Below are 17290 nucleotides of genomic sequence, written 5' to 3'. Positions count from 1 at the left end.
TTTCAATGGTGCATTAGACTTATCCCATAGAGGCTGAGTTAGAGAAAGATGTACAGAAAGAAGGCTGAACAAGAAAGATGCTGAAAGCCAGATAAGAGAGTCAGAAGTGAAGGGGAAATGAGAGGCTGAATTGTTGTCTAGATTTTAGGGAAGGAGCACTGGTTGTTATTTTTTTTGGTGTGGTTTTTTTTTGTTTTGTTTTTTTTGTCTGTTGTTAGATGAAGGAAGTCAGAATAGAGGTATTGTGGAGTAGTTTTATTTAAACGAAGCTAAACACAAACTTTCCTGTGAAAGAAGTAACATCTTTAACTGAAATGCTGCTTCTACAAATTCCATTGCTAGCTGTTCTCCTCGCAAGTGGTGACAATGAAGATGGTAAGAACTCTGGCCACTGCCCTGTTGAGTGCAAAAGGGTGTGTGTGTGTGTGTGTGTGTGTGTGTGTGTGTGTGTGTGTGTGTTTCTGTGTGGTGTGGTGTCCTCGGAACATACTTGGAGAGGAGAATGTCAGCGTAGTTCTGAGTGTCCCATACTCTGGGACCCTGTGCCCTTCTGAAGGTTGTTTGTAAAGCCTGGGGCCTGGGCAGCTGAATGTCTGCTGAGGTAGCCATGGCTTCCCTAATCTCCCGATGCTGAGTGTTTCCTTCCTGGCACCTTTCTTCATTCTCTCTCCTTCCCGATGCCTTTTCTTCCCCTCATTCTACCTGTTCTTTTGCCACAGCCTTCCAGGAGAAGAGCTCCTTCAAAATTATCCACAGCTCATCCTTCTACAACCATTCCTGGGTGAGAACTTGGAAATCTGCTTGGTTGGATGATGTGCAGACTCATGGCTGGGACAACACTGACAGTATTATTTTCCTGCATCCTTGGTCGAATGGAAACTTGAGCAAGGAAGAGATAAATGTAATGGTAAAGTTCCACCATAGGCTCTCCACTGAAATGCCACACAAAATTCACAGACATGCCAGTCAATGGCAGCTTAAATGTAAGTTCAATTCCCAAAATGGGGAGACCCAATGTGCTGGGTGAGGGGTGTGTGTCTCAATGAGTTCCTTATTCCAATTTTCCCCACATTCAATCTCTTCAGCATTCTCTGTCTGTATATTTTTGTATCCTATTGTATTTCATTCACCCTGGGTTATTATAATCACAACTCTCATACTACATACTTTCTAATTCTCTTGCTCTCATCAATTATGTCACCTTCTTTCAACAATTTGCTCACTTCTTTTCCAAAAAAAGAAAGCATTCATTTTTCCTCTACCTTCAACTACCACCAATTACACTTTTTCTGAACTTCTGATCAAAGCAAACATTGTTCCATTACCTCAAATCCCCCAAACTTCTTTTATTTCCTTTTTTTGCTTCCACTAATTTCATCTTTACTCCCTCTTTCCTCTACAGTGGGGCCTTGACTTATGAGTTTAATTCGTTCCAAGACCAAGCTCGTTAAGGAGCTCCTTAACTCAAATTACTCTGTCAACTCAAAGCAAAAAATCTGCCTAGAGACAGCTGGTATCTCAAACAACTTGTTAGTCGGGACACTGGTAAGTCAAGGCCCCACTGTCATTTACAAACCTTCTTCCCTAGATCCCTTTGAGATACAGATAATAGGAGGCTGTGAGCTGCACCCTGGGGGATCCATAGTAGCCTTCAATCAATTCGCTTATCAAGGATCAGAGCTCCTGCACTTACAGAACAATTCATGGTGGCCATCTGTACAGGATGAAATTAGAGCTCAGTCTATGAGCAGACAATTCAATCAGTACCATGTTGCCAACAAAATAATACAGAGGATGCTCAGCTACACCTGCCCACGTTTCCTCTTGAGTATTCTTGATGCAGGGAAGGCAGATCTCCAGAGACAAGGTCAGTCCCATATCCTTCATCCAAGAATTTTCTAAAATTATACCTTCCCGCTTTCCCTTTAAATTGATTATAAGGGGTCAAGAGGGAGAAGGATAATGGGTGATGAATTCCCAGCATGTGGCAGATGTGCCTGTCTAAGCTGATGTGAAGATATGAACCTCCAAGTCTGTGTTAGAGTCCTTATCTGAATATCTCTCCTGTTCTCTGCAGTAAAACCAGAGGCCTGGCTGTCCACTGGTCCCAAGCCTGGTCCTGGCAGTCAGATGCTGGTTTGCCATGTCTCTGGCTTCCATCCAAAGCCAATTTCGGTAAAGTGGATGCGAGGTGAACAGGTACAACAGGGCACTCAACAAAGTGATATCTTGCCCAATGCTGATGGGACATGGTACCTTCAGGTTTTCTTGGATGTGGAAGCCACTGAGACATCTGGCCTGTATTGCCGGGTGAGACATAGCAGCCTAGGAGGCCAGGACATCCTCCTCCACTTGGGTAAGAAAAACCGGGGCCATCACTGGGAATGGGAGTAGATGGTCCACAAGCAGAGCAGGAGAGCCAAGTAAGACATTTGGGATTTATGGACTCCAGATCCAAAAGAATGAAACTAGTTCAACAAATAGAAGAATTGAAAATGAGAAACCTGCAGAAGTAGGAAGATGTTGAGGGTTAGATGAAAGATTCAACTCTGAATAAGGAGGTGAGAGGAAACAAGAACAAAGATTAGTGAGGTGAACACTCAAATAAAAAAGGCAGACCAGGGAAAGGCAGTAAACAGGGGGTAGGTTTGAAATGACACCTTGTGTGCACCCAAACCCACAGAACATCATCAAGTCTCCATGGGCTGGATCATCTTGGCAGTGATGGTTCCCCTGGTGCTTCTGACAGCTCTTGCATTTTGGCTTAGGAAGCGCTGGTGAGTTTTTTGTGCCCATCTTCCTGTTTTTTCACCCACTCCCTACTTGTCTTCCCACCTTTCTTCTCTCTCCTCTTAGTCCTTCTTTCCTCACTCCCTTTCCTTTTACTCTTCAGTTCTCACCTCCACCTCATGCAGAGTAACTTTCATCTCTGTTCTTATTAGGTCACACAGTGAGCCGCCTGCCAGTCTTCTTTCTTTGGAATGAGATCCAGCAGCCCTGGGGTTCCAGACATTTAAACGCAGCATGGCGACAATGTCCGCTCAGCTCTCTATGTACAACTTTGGTTGTTTATATGTTGTTATGTGTGTGTTTAATGATTAGTTATTAATATAAGATAAAGGTAATTTTGCCAGACTTGCTTTCTGACCTGGTTCCGAGATAAAACTGTTATTTTAACTCAGGATAAAATGAGATCCTATCAATTTTACATATTGAAAAATTGATGAATCTCAGGCCATTTCAGATGTCACTTCTTTATGGGGGCCTTCCCTGATTCATAAGTGGAAGCAGCGCCTGAACTCCCACCACGCTTTTCAGTGGACTTTGCTGAATGACTTCTCACTTTTTATCCGTTGTTGCAGTCATGTAGGCCCCTTTTCACCTTCTGATTTTTAAGCTTGAGAGAAAAGTCTATGTTTTTTTAAAATTTGTATCATTTACAAAGTGTATAACTGTATGTAATATGCTTTCAATAAAAGTCTGTGTTAAGTTTGATCAGGTACCTGAAGTTCTAGAGAAGGAAGGACTATGCAAGGAAGTAACAAGTGACAATATTATATATCCTGCTACTTAACACAAACACATTTTTCTATCAATTTGTGAAAAAAAATATTATTTACAAGTTAATTCAGGCTCAGGTGTAGGAAAAGAAAATTTGAGGCAATATTCACAAAATTACACAGGAAATTCAGCACTTCTATTGGTCCCGTTCACTCCATTGGCCCAAGCATCAGTGAATGAATCTTAAGTTTAGAATAGTACAGTAAATGCAGTAGTGACGATTTTCCTGTTATTTCCTTTAACAAAAGAAAATCTTGACAACCTAGTCCTAATCTTGGACATACCCAGGGCTACAAATACTGCCTTTTTTTTTTTAAATACCTTCGAGTAAAAGCCAACCATTGAAAAGAAAAAGCCCGTCTTGTTGCCAGTTATCCAACAGGTAGCAATAGCACCTTCTAAAAGGCATATTTGGCTTGTCATAAGTGTAAAAAACATTTTAAACAACGTGAAGAATCTAGATCAAAAATAATTTTGGCATCCATGCTCACAATATTAACCAAAAAGGAAAAACAATACTTTTTAAAAACATAACTGATCACAAAATACATGACAAGCAAAAGACTCGGTCATAATCAAAACCAGTAAATTTACATGTCTTTCTCACAAATTCTTTAAGGGTAAAATAATAATTTAAGACTGATAAAGTAAATAACCACGGAATAGGTCCTTTGACAAAATACCAAAATATACATGCCACCTATTTCTTTTACTGCAATGGAAACATATTTATTTTAAATTTTAAAAAATTTAAGTTATATTCCCATTTAAGTTATTATAATTTACTTACTGTACAGTTTTCTATAGAATAACAACTATAGAATGTAATTTTAGAAAACACTATTGAGACCCATTAAAAAAAAAAAAATCAGGGGAGAAACCAAGATGGCGACATAGGTAAACACCGGAGATTGCTGCCTCGCACAACCACTTCAAAAATACAACTAAAAGACAGAATGGACATCACCCAGAACCACAGAAAGGCTGGCTGAGGGGAAATTCTACAACTAGAAGGAAAGAGAAAAGCATACCGAGACTCAGAGGAGGCGCAGTGCGGGAAGTAAAATACAAAGGTGCGGAGGAGCATGTGGAGTGGGCTGGCGGCTGAGGGTGCAGTTGTCTGTTTCAATCGGGAGGGAGTCTCAGGCTCTGAGCTCCAGTTCTGGGTGAGTCTCTGGGGACCCAGAATCAAACGGGAAAAGCGGGACTGACTGTTAGGTCGGAACTCAAGGGCAGCTTTCTCTCCGAGGTACTTGCAGCGGTTGCTGGGACACTGAGAGGCAGAGCCTCTGGGGATGGGACTGAGAGCAGCCATAACTGCTCGCTCCGCCCACCCTGTTGATCCCCTTTGACCCGCCCTGCCCAAGCCCTGCACAGAGGCATTTGCTGGATAGCCTCAGGCAAAGGCTAGATTAGCACCTCCCTAGAGGACAGAAGTTCTCCCACTGCAGACACAGCTGATTCTCACAGCCAGTTGGCCTGGAGGTCAAACCCCCCACCCCAGTGTTACCTACAACAATCAAGGCTTAATTACAACAAGACTGCGCACAAACACCACTAGGGGGTGCACCGAGAAAGCATAAAAAATGCGGAGACAAAGAAACAGGACACAAATTACAGAAATGGAAGAAAGGAAAATGCTGGATATAGAGTTCAAAACCACCCTTTTAAGGTCTCTCAAGAACTGTCTAGAAGCCACCGATAAATTTAGTAAGGCCCTCGAAAAGACTGGTGAGACCGCTGATAAATATAGTGAGATCCTCAAGAAATCTAATGAGACCCCTGATGTTGTGATAAAGGACCAACTAGAAATTAAGCACACACTGACTGAAATAAGGAATATTATACAGACTCCAAACAGCAGACCAGAGGAGCGCAAGAATCAAGTCAAGGATTTGAAATGCAAAGAAGCAAAAAACACCCAACCAGAAAAGCAAAATGAAAAAAGAATCCAAAAATACAAAGATAGTGAAAGGAGCCTCTGGGACAGCTTTAAGCGTACCAACATCCGAATTATAGGGGTGCCAGAAGAAGAGAGAGAGCAAGATCTTGAAAACCTATTTGAAGAAATAATGACAGAAAACTTCCCCCACCTGGTGAAAGAAATAGACTTACAAGTCCAGGAAACGCAGAGAACCCCAAACAAAAGGAATCCAAAGAGGACCACACCAAGACACATCATAATTAAAATGCCAAGAGCAAAAGACAAAGAGAGAATCTTAAAAGCAGCAAGAGAAAGAAACTCAGTTACCTACAAGCGAATACCCATACGACTGTCAGCTGATTTCTCAACAGAAACTTTGCAGGCCAGAAGGGAGTGGCAAGAAATATTCAAAGTGATGAATGCCAAGAACCTACAACCAAGATTATTTTATCCAGCAAAGCTATCATTCAGAACTGAAGGTCAGATAAAGAGCTTCACAGATAAGGAAAAGCTAAAGGAGTTCATCACCACCAAACCAGTATTATATGAAATGCTGAAAGGTATTTTTTAAGAAGAGGAAGAAGAAGAAAAAAGATACAAATTATGAACAACAAATATGCATCTATCAACAAGTGAATCTAAGAATCAAGTGAATAAATAATCTGATGAACAGAATGAACTGGTGATTATAGTAGAATCAGGGACATAGAAAGGGAATGGACTGAATATTCTTGGGGGGGAAAGGGGTGTGGGGGATGCAGGAAGAGACTGGACAAAAATCATGCACCTATGGATGAGGACAGTGGATGGGGAGTGAGATCGGAGAGTGGGGTGGGAACTGGGAGGAGAGGAGTTATGGGGGGGAAAAAGAGGAACAAATGTAATAATCTGAACAATAAAGATTTAATTTTTAAAAAAATCAACCCTTGTGAACTAAGGGTTAATTAAAGTGGAATGGACCTAAGATTAGTATATTTTCTAGACTGCCATAAAGTTCCTATATTTAAAATTAGCCCTTTGGCACTGGAAGTTAAAGTTGTTTGTAATTTGTACCTTTTTTCTTCTTCTTCTTCAAATCTCAGGCTCTATGTCTCCCAAATCCACGGGATATGCTTGGTTGCCATACAATTCATTTACCTACAAATTCACATTCTCCATACAACCAGATATTACAAGTTCCATTTACAAGACTATGTAAATAAGAAAGTTATCCCATTCCTATTTTAAATTACTTTAGATTAAGGATATATGAAACTCTACAGAAAAATGTGAATTAGACCAACATGCACAACAGAGTAAAAGGAAAAACTTTACCAAGTGGCATTCTAGCTGTAAAATACCCACATAACTTGTAGGGATGGAGACACAAGAAAGTTAAGTGTGAGGCAAAGAAAAGAACACGGATTCAACAGAACGCAAGTCATCCAAAAACAGGCATGTGTGTGTTTTAACGTCTTGAACTTCTTCCTGCCTTTTACACTAACTCACCTGACTTCAGTTTTACCTATCCTGTACTTCTGACAGAGCAGTTCTCTGTGGTGAAATGGTAAAGTCAAAGGCAAAGAATCAAAGTTCTCAGTAAACCAACCAGAACATTTAGATCCCGAATAACTGGGCTATTAGTGACTTACAAGCCACCTGTACCAATTCCAAGTAAATTAGTTTTGACTAAAAAAGGTACAGTGGTGCCTTGACTTGACTGAGCTCGTTAAGGAGCTCGTTAACTCAAATTACTCTGTTAACTCTAAGCAAAAAGTCCCTTGAGAGACAGCTGGTATCTCAAAAAACTCGTTAGTCGGGACACACGTAAGTCAAGGCCCCACTGTACCAAAATTCAATGGACTCACCAACTAACCTGACAGACTTATGTTTGAATTTATCTAACTTCCCTAAATACATCTTCATTTTAACTTTAACAGGGCATGCTTTCAATTACTTAGATATTTTAAAGCTGCATGAGTATAAGAAGTCCTTTCAGAAGATGTATTGCTTCCACTAGGTTTTCCTTTATGGGATATTTCTGGATAAACTGACATAGTACCCCTCTATACTGTATCCCCTTTACAAGTATTTAAATTTTTTCTCCCTTTAAAATGTATAAGAACATTACATCATTGCATCATAAGGTAGTATATGAAGACCTCAGAAGGATGCTTGTTTCTAACACAGTTTGCTGGAATTCACTTTTTAAAAGAGCTGCTCCTTAATTTGACTACCACATTCCCAGACATGATATACTGCTGACACAGGACACTGGCAGTAACTGTATTAGGATGAGCCTAAATCCAAAACTGGATGGATTTTTCAAAGGCTCCTGTTGCTTAGGCCCCAAAGCTCTCCTTTGCCTGTTTTCCCCATTGTATGGAATGTTGGATGGACAACTAGCAAAACCTGTAGGTACCATCTCAGTGCCAACTACATAAAGAAAATGTCAGTCGAGAGACTCTGTGACTACGGATTGCTGATATTCAATGGATTAGGCTCCTGGCAAACTACTAACCTGGACCAAGTCCACAAGACAACAACATCACAAAAGCAAAGGAGGAAATCCATGCACCGTCATTTAGGATCTCTGTGATACAGTGATGATGAAAGGTAGGATGATACCTGTGGCAAAGGCAGATCACGTGACTGTCAGGCTGTGGCCAGAGCCCTTGAGGGTAAGATCTGGCATGGGAAGGAGAGGCTTGAGGATGCTGATGAGGCAGAAAGCAGAGCCGCATTTAGGAATGAAATTCACCTTGTTTATGTCAGGATAGTAAAAGGCTGGATTTAATGAAGTTGTTTTGTCCTAGATATAGAACGGACAAACCAATGCATTTATGTCACAGAACAATGGAAATACATTCCTGCCGGGGTCCAACCCCAGCAGGTCCAGGGGTTCCCAAAGGCGTAGACGGAGTCAGCGAAGAAGGAATGACACGGAGACAGCGTTCAGTTGATCAGCAGCCTAGCCAGGATCTCCAGCCAGGATCTCCAGCCAAGTTCTGGTCTGGATCTCCAGAGAGGTTCTGCTTAGGATCTCCAGCCAGGTTCTGTGTCCATGTTCTCTTGCTAGGTTCTCCAGATTCTCCAGCCAGATTCTGTAGCCATGTTCCCTCGCTAGGTTCTCCAGCCAGGTTCTGTCCAGGTTCTCCAGCCAGGTTCAGTCACCAGGTTCTAGTCGGGTTCTCTTGCCAATTTCTGTAGTCAGGTTCAGTCCAGGATCTTTTGCCATGTTCTCTCGCTAGGTTCTGTCTCTAGGTTCTGAGGCCAGTTTCTGTCCAGGCTCTTTTGCCATGTTCTCTCCAGCGAAGTTCTTCTGTCTCTAGAGAACATTCTGTGTAGGTTCTGTGCCTAGGTTCTGTCTCTCTTCGTTCTGTCTTCTTACATCTGTATTTATACCAGTTGATTCCAATCCTATCAATCTCTATTTCAAAGGGTAGGGCGTTTCTTATCTCCATTCCAGGGAGTAAAGATTATGTAGCTTAAGCATGATTGTTCGTAGTTAAAGTGATTAATTACCCACCTGGCACTTAGTTAAGAGGTTTTATTCCCTCCCTAACTTCAGGGGAAAATCCCTACCTGGGGAAACAACCTTTCTCAGAGACCTTGGTTAAAACACATAGTGCCAAGAAGGTGAGCAAACATATTAAGAACAGTATGCCATATATGCCAGGTCCCTTGAAACAGCAAGCATGGACAGGCTCCCGGCACATTCCTTTATTATTTTTTAAAAGCAGATAACAGACTCATATAAGGAATACAAAATTCAAGCTATATCAAAAACTTCAAATGTTATGGACCAAAGCGTGATTAGACAGGATTCAAAATCTCTACAGTGGGGCCTTGACTAACGAGTTTAATTCGTTCTGAGACCAAGCTCGTTAAGGAGCTCATTAAATCAAATTACTCTGTCAACTCAAAGCAAAAAATCGGAGGAGAGACAGCTGGTATCTCAAACAAGTCATAGTCGGGACACTCGTAAGTCAAGGCCCCACTGTATTTCAGAACGCCGGGAGGACCCCATTCACCTTGCTGCAGGCTGCCAAAAGGGTCCAGAGCACAAAACAGGTAAAAAGCTCCTGCAAGAGGGTCTGAGAGATGTGATAAAATGGCTTGTAAAAGGCTTACAAGTAGCATAAGGAGTGACAACCAGTGCACAAAGGAAGAGGGAGAGTTTGGGGAGAAGCAGCCTTCCAAAGGAAGTCACACCTGAGCTGGGTGGTAAAGAATGAAGAAACAGGCCTTGGGAGTGGGTGCAAAAAGAAAAGAGTGTCAAGTGGACAATGCTTTGGGAGGCATATTTTACCGATGAACAGTGAATACTACCCGTGAACAGCTCTGGCAAATGTAATAATTTACGAATAAAGACATTACATGAGGGAGTGGGCTCATGAAGACAGGCCCTGCTCCAGCTGCCACCTCGCTGGTCCTCTCGTGGCCTAAGCCTCCCCCTGAGGGCTCTGGCAGCAGAGGTCTTGGGCAGCGTACCTTGGTTTCCAGCCACTATGTGACTCCCCCTCTGAGCCTCAGCTGTCTCAGATAAGAGATGGGTTGAACACCCCCTACCTCCCAGCCTTGTCATTGGGACTTAAGGAGATAAACCCCAATGCCTGGCACAGAGTAAGTGTTCAATAGATGGCAAGGCCCTCTCTCTGGGATCTATGGAGATACTAGCTAGCCCCACGCCTCGCCTAGAAGGGTCTAGATCTGCACTGTCCACCAGAAAAGTCATGGAACCCATGTGGCTACTGAACACTGGAAATGAGGCCAACCAGAATTGAGATGTGTCATCAGAGGGAACTATACAGCAGATCCTGGCAACCTGGTACGTAAAAGGAATGCAAAGTATCTCAAGAATAATGTTTTATATTGACTACATGTTGAAATGACATATGTCTGGCACATTGGGTTACATGAAACATTAAATTTAAAAATTACATCATTTAACTTGTTCCTTGAATAAAATAGAAGCTTAACTCATTGAGTACTTTTAGGCCCACAAATGTGTTTGGATATGCTGCTGTTAAGAGGACACACTCCTCTATGTTTACTATCTGAGAGTATGTTTCTCTTTTTCTTTTTTTTTAAATCCTCATGTGAGGATATTTTTTCATTGATTTTTAGAGAGAGAGTGGAAGAGAGAGGGAAAGATAGGGAGAAACATCAACTTGAGAGAAACACATCAAGTGGCTGCCTCCTGCATGCATGAGCCCTGACCAGAACCAGGGCATGGGAGGAGCTTGCAACCAAGGTACGTGCCCTTAACCGGAATCGAACCCAGGACCCTTCAGTCCACAGGCCAACGCTCTATCCACTTAACCAAACCAGGTAGGGCTAGTTTTCTTTTTTAAATATATATTTTTTTACTTTAGAGATGAAGGGAGAGGGAGAGATGGAAACATCAATGATGAGAATCACTGATCACCTGCCTCTTACCTGCCCACTACTGGGGATTGAGCCCACAACCCAGGCATGTGCCTTGACAGGGATCATAGATGTTCAACCACTGAGCCACACCAGCTGGGCGAATCCTAGGTTTTTAATTATTTTAATTTGTTTGAAGCTATCTTCTTTTAAAACTTAAATTTTATTTTTAAAAATTGATTTTAGAGAAGGGAGGGGGGTCAGAGAGAGAGAGAAAGAGAGAGGGAGGGAGAGAGATTGAAAAGGAAGGAAGGAGAAACATTGATGTGAGAAAGAAACACTGATTAGTTGCCTTGCACCCTGATCAGGGCCTGAACTGCAATCTGCATGTGCCCTGACCAGAACTGAACCACCACCTTTTTGGTGTATGGGACGATGCTCCAACCACTGAGCAAAGTGGCCAAGGCATCAGTTATTACTTTTGAAAAGAAATAACTGATGATATAATTAGTGGGTAGTACTTGGTTTCTTGACAAAATACCACAAATAAAATAGGAGACAAGAATTGCAAAGACAAGAATTGCAGCTGGCCGGATGGCTCAGCTGCTTGGACCGTTGTCCCCTACATGAAAGGTTTCAGGTTGGAATACGGTCAGGACAACATACTGAGGTTGCTGGTTGGAAACCCAGTAAGGGCCAATGCAGGAGGCAGCAATCAATTTTTTTCTCTCTCTAAACTCAATAAAAATATATCCTCGGGTGAGGATTAAAAAAAATTGCAGAAATATATTCATATGAAATTATTTATCTGGATTGATATGATAAAAAGTATGGCAAGTGCTGGCGAGGATGTGGGGAAAGGGAACCCTAGTGCACTGCTGCTGGGAACGCAGACTGGTGCAGCCACTATGGAAAACAATATGGAATTTCTTCAAGAAATTAAATATGGAACTGCAATTTGACCCAGTGTTCCCACTTCTAGGAATATATCTTAAGAAACCAGAAACACCAATCAGAAAGAATATATGCACCCCTATGTTCACAAGAGGGCAATTTACAATAGCTAAGATCTGGAAACAGCCCAACTGCCATCAGTAGATGAGTGGATAAAAAAGCTCGGGTACATTTACACCATGGAATACTATGCAGCAGGTCCCTCCATACTGCCTCTTATTCTTTGAGACAGTATGGAGGGACCTGGAGAGTATTATGCTAAGCAAAATAAGCCAGTCAGAGAAAGACAAGTATCACATGATCTCACTCATGTGTGGAATCTAATGAACAAAATAAATTGATGAACAGAATAGATCCAGAGATATAGAAGCATAGAACAGACTGGAGAAACTCAGAGGAAGAGATCAACCAAAGAACTTGTATGCATAACCTGTGCACACAGACAATAGGGTGATGAAGGCCTGGTGCGAGGGGGAAAGGAGGGGGGCCAGGGGCAGTCTAGAAGGGGTCACTGGGGGGAAATGTGGGATATATGTAATATTATCAATAATAAAGATTTAATTGTTTTTAAAAAGTTTCTTAAAAAACAGTTTTAACTGAGGTAAGAGGATAACATCTGATTAGGTTGATATTAATAAAATATGTAATATAATTGTTAAATATCATATATAAAATATGGTGGACAGACATAAATAATAATAAATATTAAAATAATTTGTAATTAAAACTCTCCCGCAAAGAAAACCTGTGGCTCAGAAAGACTGTTGAATCCAAACATTTAAAGAAGAAGAACTACCAGCCTTATAATAAAGCGTTTTAGAAAACGATGAAGGCATTCCTAATTTACTATATGACGTCAGCATATTTCGACCACTAAAAACTTACAAGATAATTGCAAGAAAATCAAACTATTCACCAATATTTCTTATAAACATAGATACAAAATTCCTAACAAAAATGTAATAGAATCTAGCAGTGTATAAAAAGGCTATTATATGATGACTATTTGGGTTTATCCCAGATGAGGAAGATTTCTTTAAATTTAAAAAGCAATCATTATAATTGACCATGGTGACAGAATAGAGGGGAATAATCACGTTTTACCTCAATAAATGGAAATAAAATATTTGAAACATTGAGCGCCTTCTCCTGTCAAAAACTTCCAGTAAACCAGGAATGAAAGGGCACCTTCTCAATTTCATAAAGGGGGAAAACAAAACAGCGAACATCCCACTAAATGGTGACATTTTTGGCGTCTCTCCTAAGGCCTTTTGTGTTCATCATTGTAGTGAACGCCCCAATCTTATTAATTAAGAATATGACAAAATAAAAAATTAAAGCCATAAGATTATAAACCAAGAGCGTAACCATCTTTATTTGTAGAGGACATGATAGTCTATATACCAGAGAACATTTACTCCCGTTCTATATGCTCTTTCATCAGTTCAGAGTCTGCATAGTGAGTACACAGTTTGCAAAGTTTGTTGGAGAACATAATTAGCAATGTAATAAACTAATCCAAAACAAAGGACTATGTTTGCTTTATCTACATCTTAAAATAAATATAAATAGCAGCAAAACCAAACAAAGTGAAATACTTAGTGGATACAACTGCATATAGTACTGTTTAGATCTATACAAGTCAATCAGGGGAAACTGAATTTTTGTAGAAATGATGGCTATAAAAGATAACTGTCAAAAGCAAACCTTTTACAGGTAAAATTCAAGAGTTGATTTGCCAGTTTTTACTGTGTATAATTTTTATATGTATAAGAATTGATCTGTCTGAAGATACTTTTAGTAAAATATAATGCAAGTTGAATAAGTAGAAATTATGTAACTGTGGCTTTAGAATAATGAAATTAAATTGGTTTACAGGAATTTACTTGGTGTAATTTCTTGTACATACTTTAATTTGGAGATTAAAGGAGAGTAACTAACAAAAACTGGAGAAATTAAGACTTTCAGATTACAATGCAATAGAGAGATTTTGTGTGTGACTGACTGTAACTATGGGGAAGCTACATGGGGTAAGTACACCAGAGTCAAGCTGCCCACATCAATATAGTTCACTTGCAAGGTTCCATATCGAGTTTGCCTTATCTTCTCAGAGTGGTGGGTTAGGGTAACGGTCCCAACCGATGAACAGCTGTTACTGCAGGTGAACAGCTGCACAGCAGGCAAAGGGTGTTTTTGGGTTTTTTTTTTAACTCACTGGCCTTATTTTTTTAAAACATATATTTATTGAGTTCAGAGAGGAAGGGAGAGGGAGAAAAAGATAAAAACCCTGATGAGAGTGAATCACTGATAGGCTGCCTCCTGCAAACCCCACACTGGGGATCCAGCCTGCAACCTGGGCATGTGCCCTGACTGCAATTGAACTGTGACCTCCTGGTTCATAGGTCAACGTTCAATCACTGAGCCACGCCAGCCAGGCAGGCATTGGTTTTTAATTTCGAATAGAGTGAAGGTGAGCAACATAGAGTTTCACAGGAAGTTCTCCTTAGACAGCGTTAAAGAGCTGTAACTTGATGCTTGTGAATGTCTGTACTTGAATAGGTGTCTGTATTTGAATAACTGGGAGTTAAACAGTTACTGAACAGACTGGCCTATGGAAAATTTCCTATAAAAAATAATTGGTTTTGTGTACATGTTATATTTTATATGTTTATTCATAAAGACCTGCTTGTAATAAAGATAATTTTTTTTAAAGCTGCTTGTATCAGTCACCTCTTCTGTCCTGCCTTACATTTTTTCAGTCCATTTCCCCCCCGACCCCCAGCGACTACAAGGCAACAGTCCAAACTTCAGCTACACTGCAAGTCTTTCCCATTGCGTCCTAAGGCTTTTACAGGATGTGGTCAGGACACCTGTGAGAAGGGATTATCACCCTGTGGGAGCTCAAACCTGCAGATGTGGGGGCATTAACACCTCAAGGACAGTCCTTGACTTTGTGGAGTGGGGATCATTGAACATTTTTGTGTGTGTATACTGATAACATAAACATTCATTTCTCATAAGAATATACATAGAAATAGAATTGCTGGGTCATAGGAGGTGCATATTTTTACATTTAATAGATACTGGTGAACAGGTTTTCACAGTGCCTCTCCCAGTCTACCTTTCATTTTCTCCACAACCTCATTCATATTTGATACTAGAGGCCCAATGTACGAAATTCATGTGAGAGAAGGCCTTTCTTCCCGGCAGATGTTGGTACCAGCTTCCCTCTGGCACCCAGACCTGGGCTTCCCTCGCAGCCCCGGCTTCTTCTGCAAGGACGTCTGGTCTAATTAGCATATTACACTTTTATTACTATAGATTATTAACCCCTTTAATTTGAGCCATTCTTGTGTGGGTATTTTTAGTTATCTAATTGTTGTTTACGGTTTGTATTTTCCTGTTGATTAATGGTACTTAACATATGCCTATTAGCCATTTCGATACACTCTTGTGTGAGGTACCAGTTTAAATTTTTAGCTATTTTCGTGTTTGTGTGGGCAGGGTAGGGGGGGAAGGGGGGCGGGGAAGTGAGGAAGGATGTTGGTCTTTTTTTTTTTTGCCGGGCCCACATTTCACATTTTATTGCACTTTTTCCACAATCATTGAGTCTTTCTGGGCTGTGCCCAGGGCTCTGGAGGCAGGACCTGGAAGTTGAAGCTGAGCAGCAAGCCATTCCCGCAGAGGGACTGTCCCAGGGACCCCGAGAGGATGACCTGGTGGCCATGGTTGGGAGACTCCATCGAGGACTGAACCCCACACCCAGCGCCCACTTACATGGCCCTCAGGTCTCCACACCGCCTCCCGGATGCTGCCCCAAATGGGGTCTTTTTCTTATTGAAGTTCTTTATACTGTCTGTATACTAGTCCTTTGCTGAATATATGTATTGTTTATATTTTCTACCAGTTTCTTGTTTACATTTTACTCTCTTAAACTTGTATTGTGATGTAAAGAATTTTTAATGGGATACATCTATATTAATAAAAGGGTAATATGCTAATTAGATCAGACTGCTTCTGGACAGCCTTTCCGGATGTCCTTCCTGACAAAGATGGGCCCAGGCGAAGACATCTGGGGTCCCAGGCACCTGCGGCAGGCGTGGGCAAAGCCGCCCATGGTCCTGGGTGACTGTGGCTGTGGCCAGCCTGGGCGAAGCTGACCCAGGTCCCAGGTGCTTGCAGTCGGCCAGAGAGAGGGAAACCCAGGTCCTGGGAGCCTGCGGCCAGCCAGAGGAGGGAAACCCAGGTCCTGGGAGCCTGAGGCCAGCCAGAGGAGGGAAACCTGTGTCCCAGGTGCTGGGGCCATGGTAAAGGTGATTAGGGGTGATCAGGCCGGGAGGGGAGCAGCTAGGGGCGATCAGGCAGGCAGGTAGAAGTGGTTAGGGGTGATCAGGCAAGCAGGCAGGCAAGCAGTTAGTAGCCAGCGGTCCCGGAATGCAAGAGGGATGTCCGACTGCCTGCAGGATCGGGCCTAAACCGGCAGTCGGACATCCCCTGATGGGTTCCGGATTGTGAGAGGGTGAGGCCGGGCTGAGGGGGCCCGCCCCCTGCACGAATTTCGTACTCCAGGCCTCTAGTTAACTAACATTGCTCTCTATGATGACTGTTATTTACTCCTATAAATTATTTACTCCTTCTCCAAGGTCATGAGATATTCTCCTTAAACTGTGATACTCAAACTTGAGTGGGAATCAGCAGCATCATGGAGGTGTTTAGTTTTTTTGTTTTTTTTTTTACATACCCCCAGAATGTCTAGTTCTTTACTGTATGTCAGGAAAGAGGCTTAAAAATTTGCATTTTTATACAACTTTCAGATGATGCCGATTCTGGTGGTCTAAGGATCACACTTTGAAAACCACTTTATCTTTAAGAAGCTTACCTTTTACATTTAGATATACAATATGCCTGGACTTGATTTTTGTGTGTGATATGAAATGGGGATGAAAGTTAATTTTTTCCATGTTCGTCAATTGACGAAAAACAATGATATGCAGCACCAATTATGTTGTAATTTAAGTGCCTATATGTATACTGACCTGTTGCTGAACTCCTTATTTTGTTCCAGTATTCTGTGAGTCTGTCCTTATGCCAATGTAATGTAACAGAGTAATCTTACTTACTTTAGATTTAATAGATCTTGATAACCACTACTCTTCCTACTGTGTTGTTGTTGTTGTTTTTCTTCAAGTGTATCATGTAAAAGAAGAGGAAAATTGTAAGAAAACAGTACAGAAGTACAGGCTTTTTGGAAGCTAAGGGTTACTTACTGTCTCTGAAGTCTAAATATCTGTGAGACACCTCTGTTAAAAAGAAAACACATTTGCAAGAGGATTTTGAAAAGTAAAGAAGAAAATAAGATTTTGAAAAGTGAAAATATCCAGTGTATGGGCTGACTTTGTTCTCCCTAAAATTTATATGCCAAACTCCTATCCCCCAATATCTCAGAATGTGACAGTATTTGACAAACAACCTTTATGGAGATCATTCAATTAAAACCAGGCC

General features: G+C 41.4%; 1 protein-coding gene across 1 annotated transcript; it reads left to right on the top strand.

Moving 5' to 3' along the window:
* Positions 1 to 1794: 1794 nt before the first annotated feature.
* On the top strand, positions 1795 to 3370 carry LOC308522488 (T-cell surface glycoprotein CD1a-like; the record flags this gene model as incomplete). The annotated part of the gene is made up of 3 exons (XM_081095973.1): positions 1795 to 1867; positions 2078 to 2356; positions 3363 to 3370. The coding sequence occupies 3 exons, from the start codon at positions 1795 to 1797 to the stop codon at positions 3368 to 3370; spliced, it is 360 nt and encodes a 119-aa protein (XP_080952099.1).
* Positions 3371 to 17290: the final 13920 nt, after the last annotated feature.

This window comes from Myotis nattereri, assembly GCF_964212035.1.
Source record: "Myotis nattereri genome assembly, chromosome: 7".
Lineage (NCBI taxonomy): Eukaryota > Metazoa > Chordata > Mammalia > Chiroptera > Vespertilionidae > Myotis > Myotis nattereri.
This window is presented reverse-complemented; position numbering and strand designations above follow the sequence as displayed.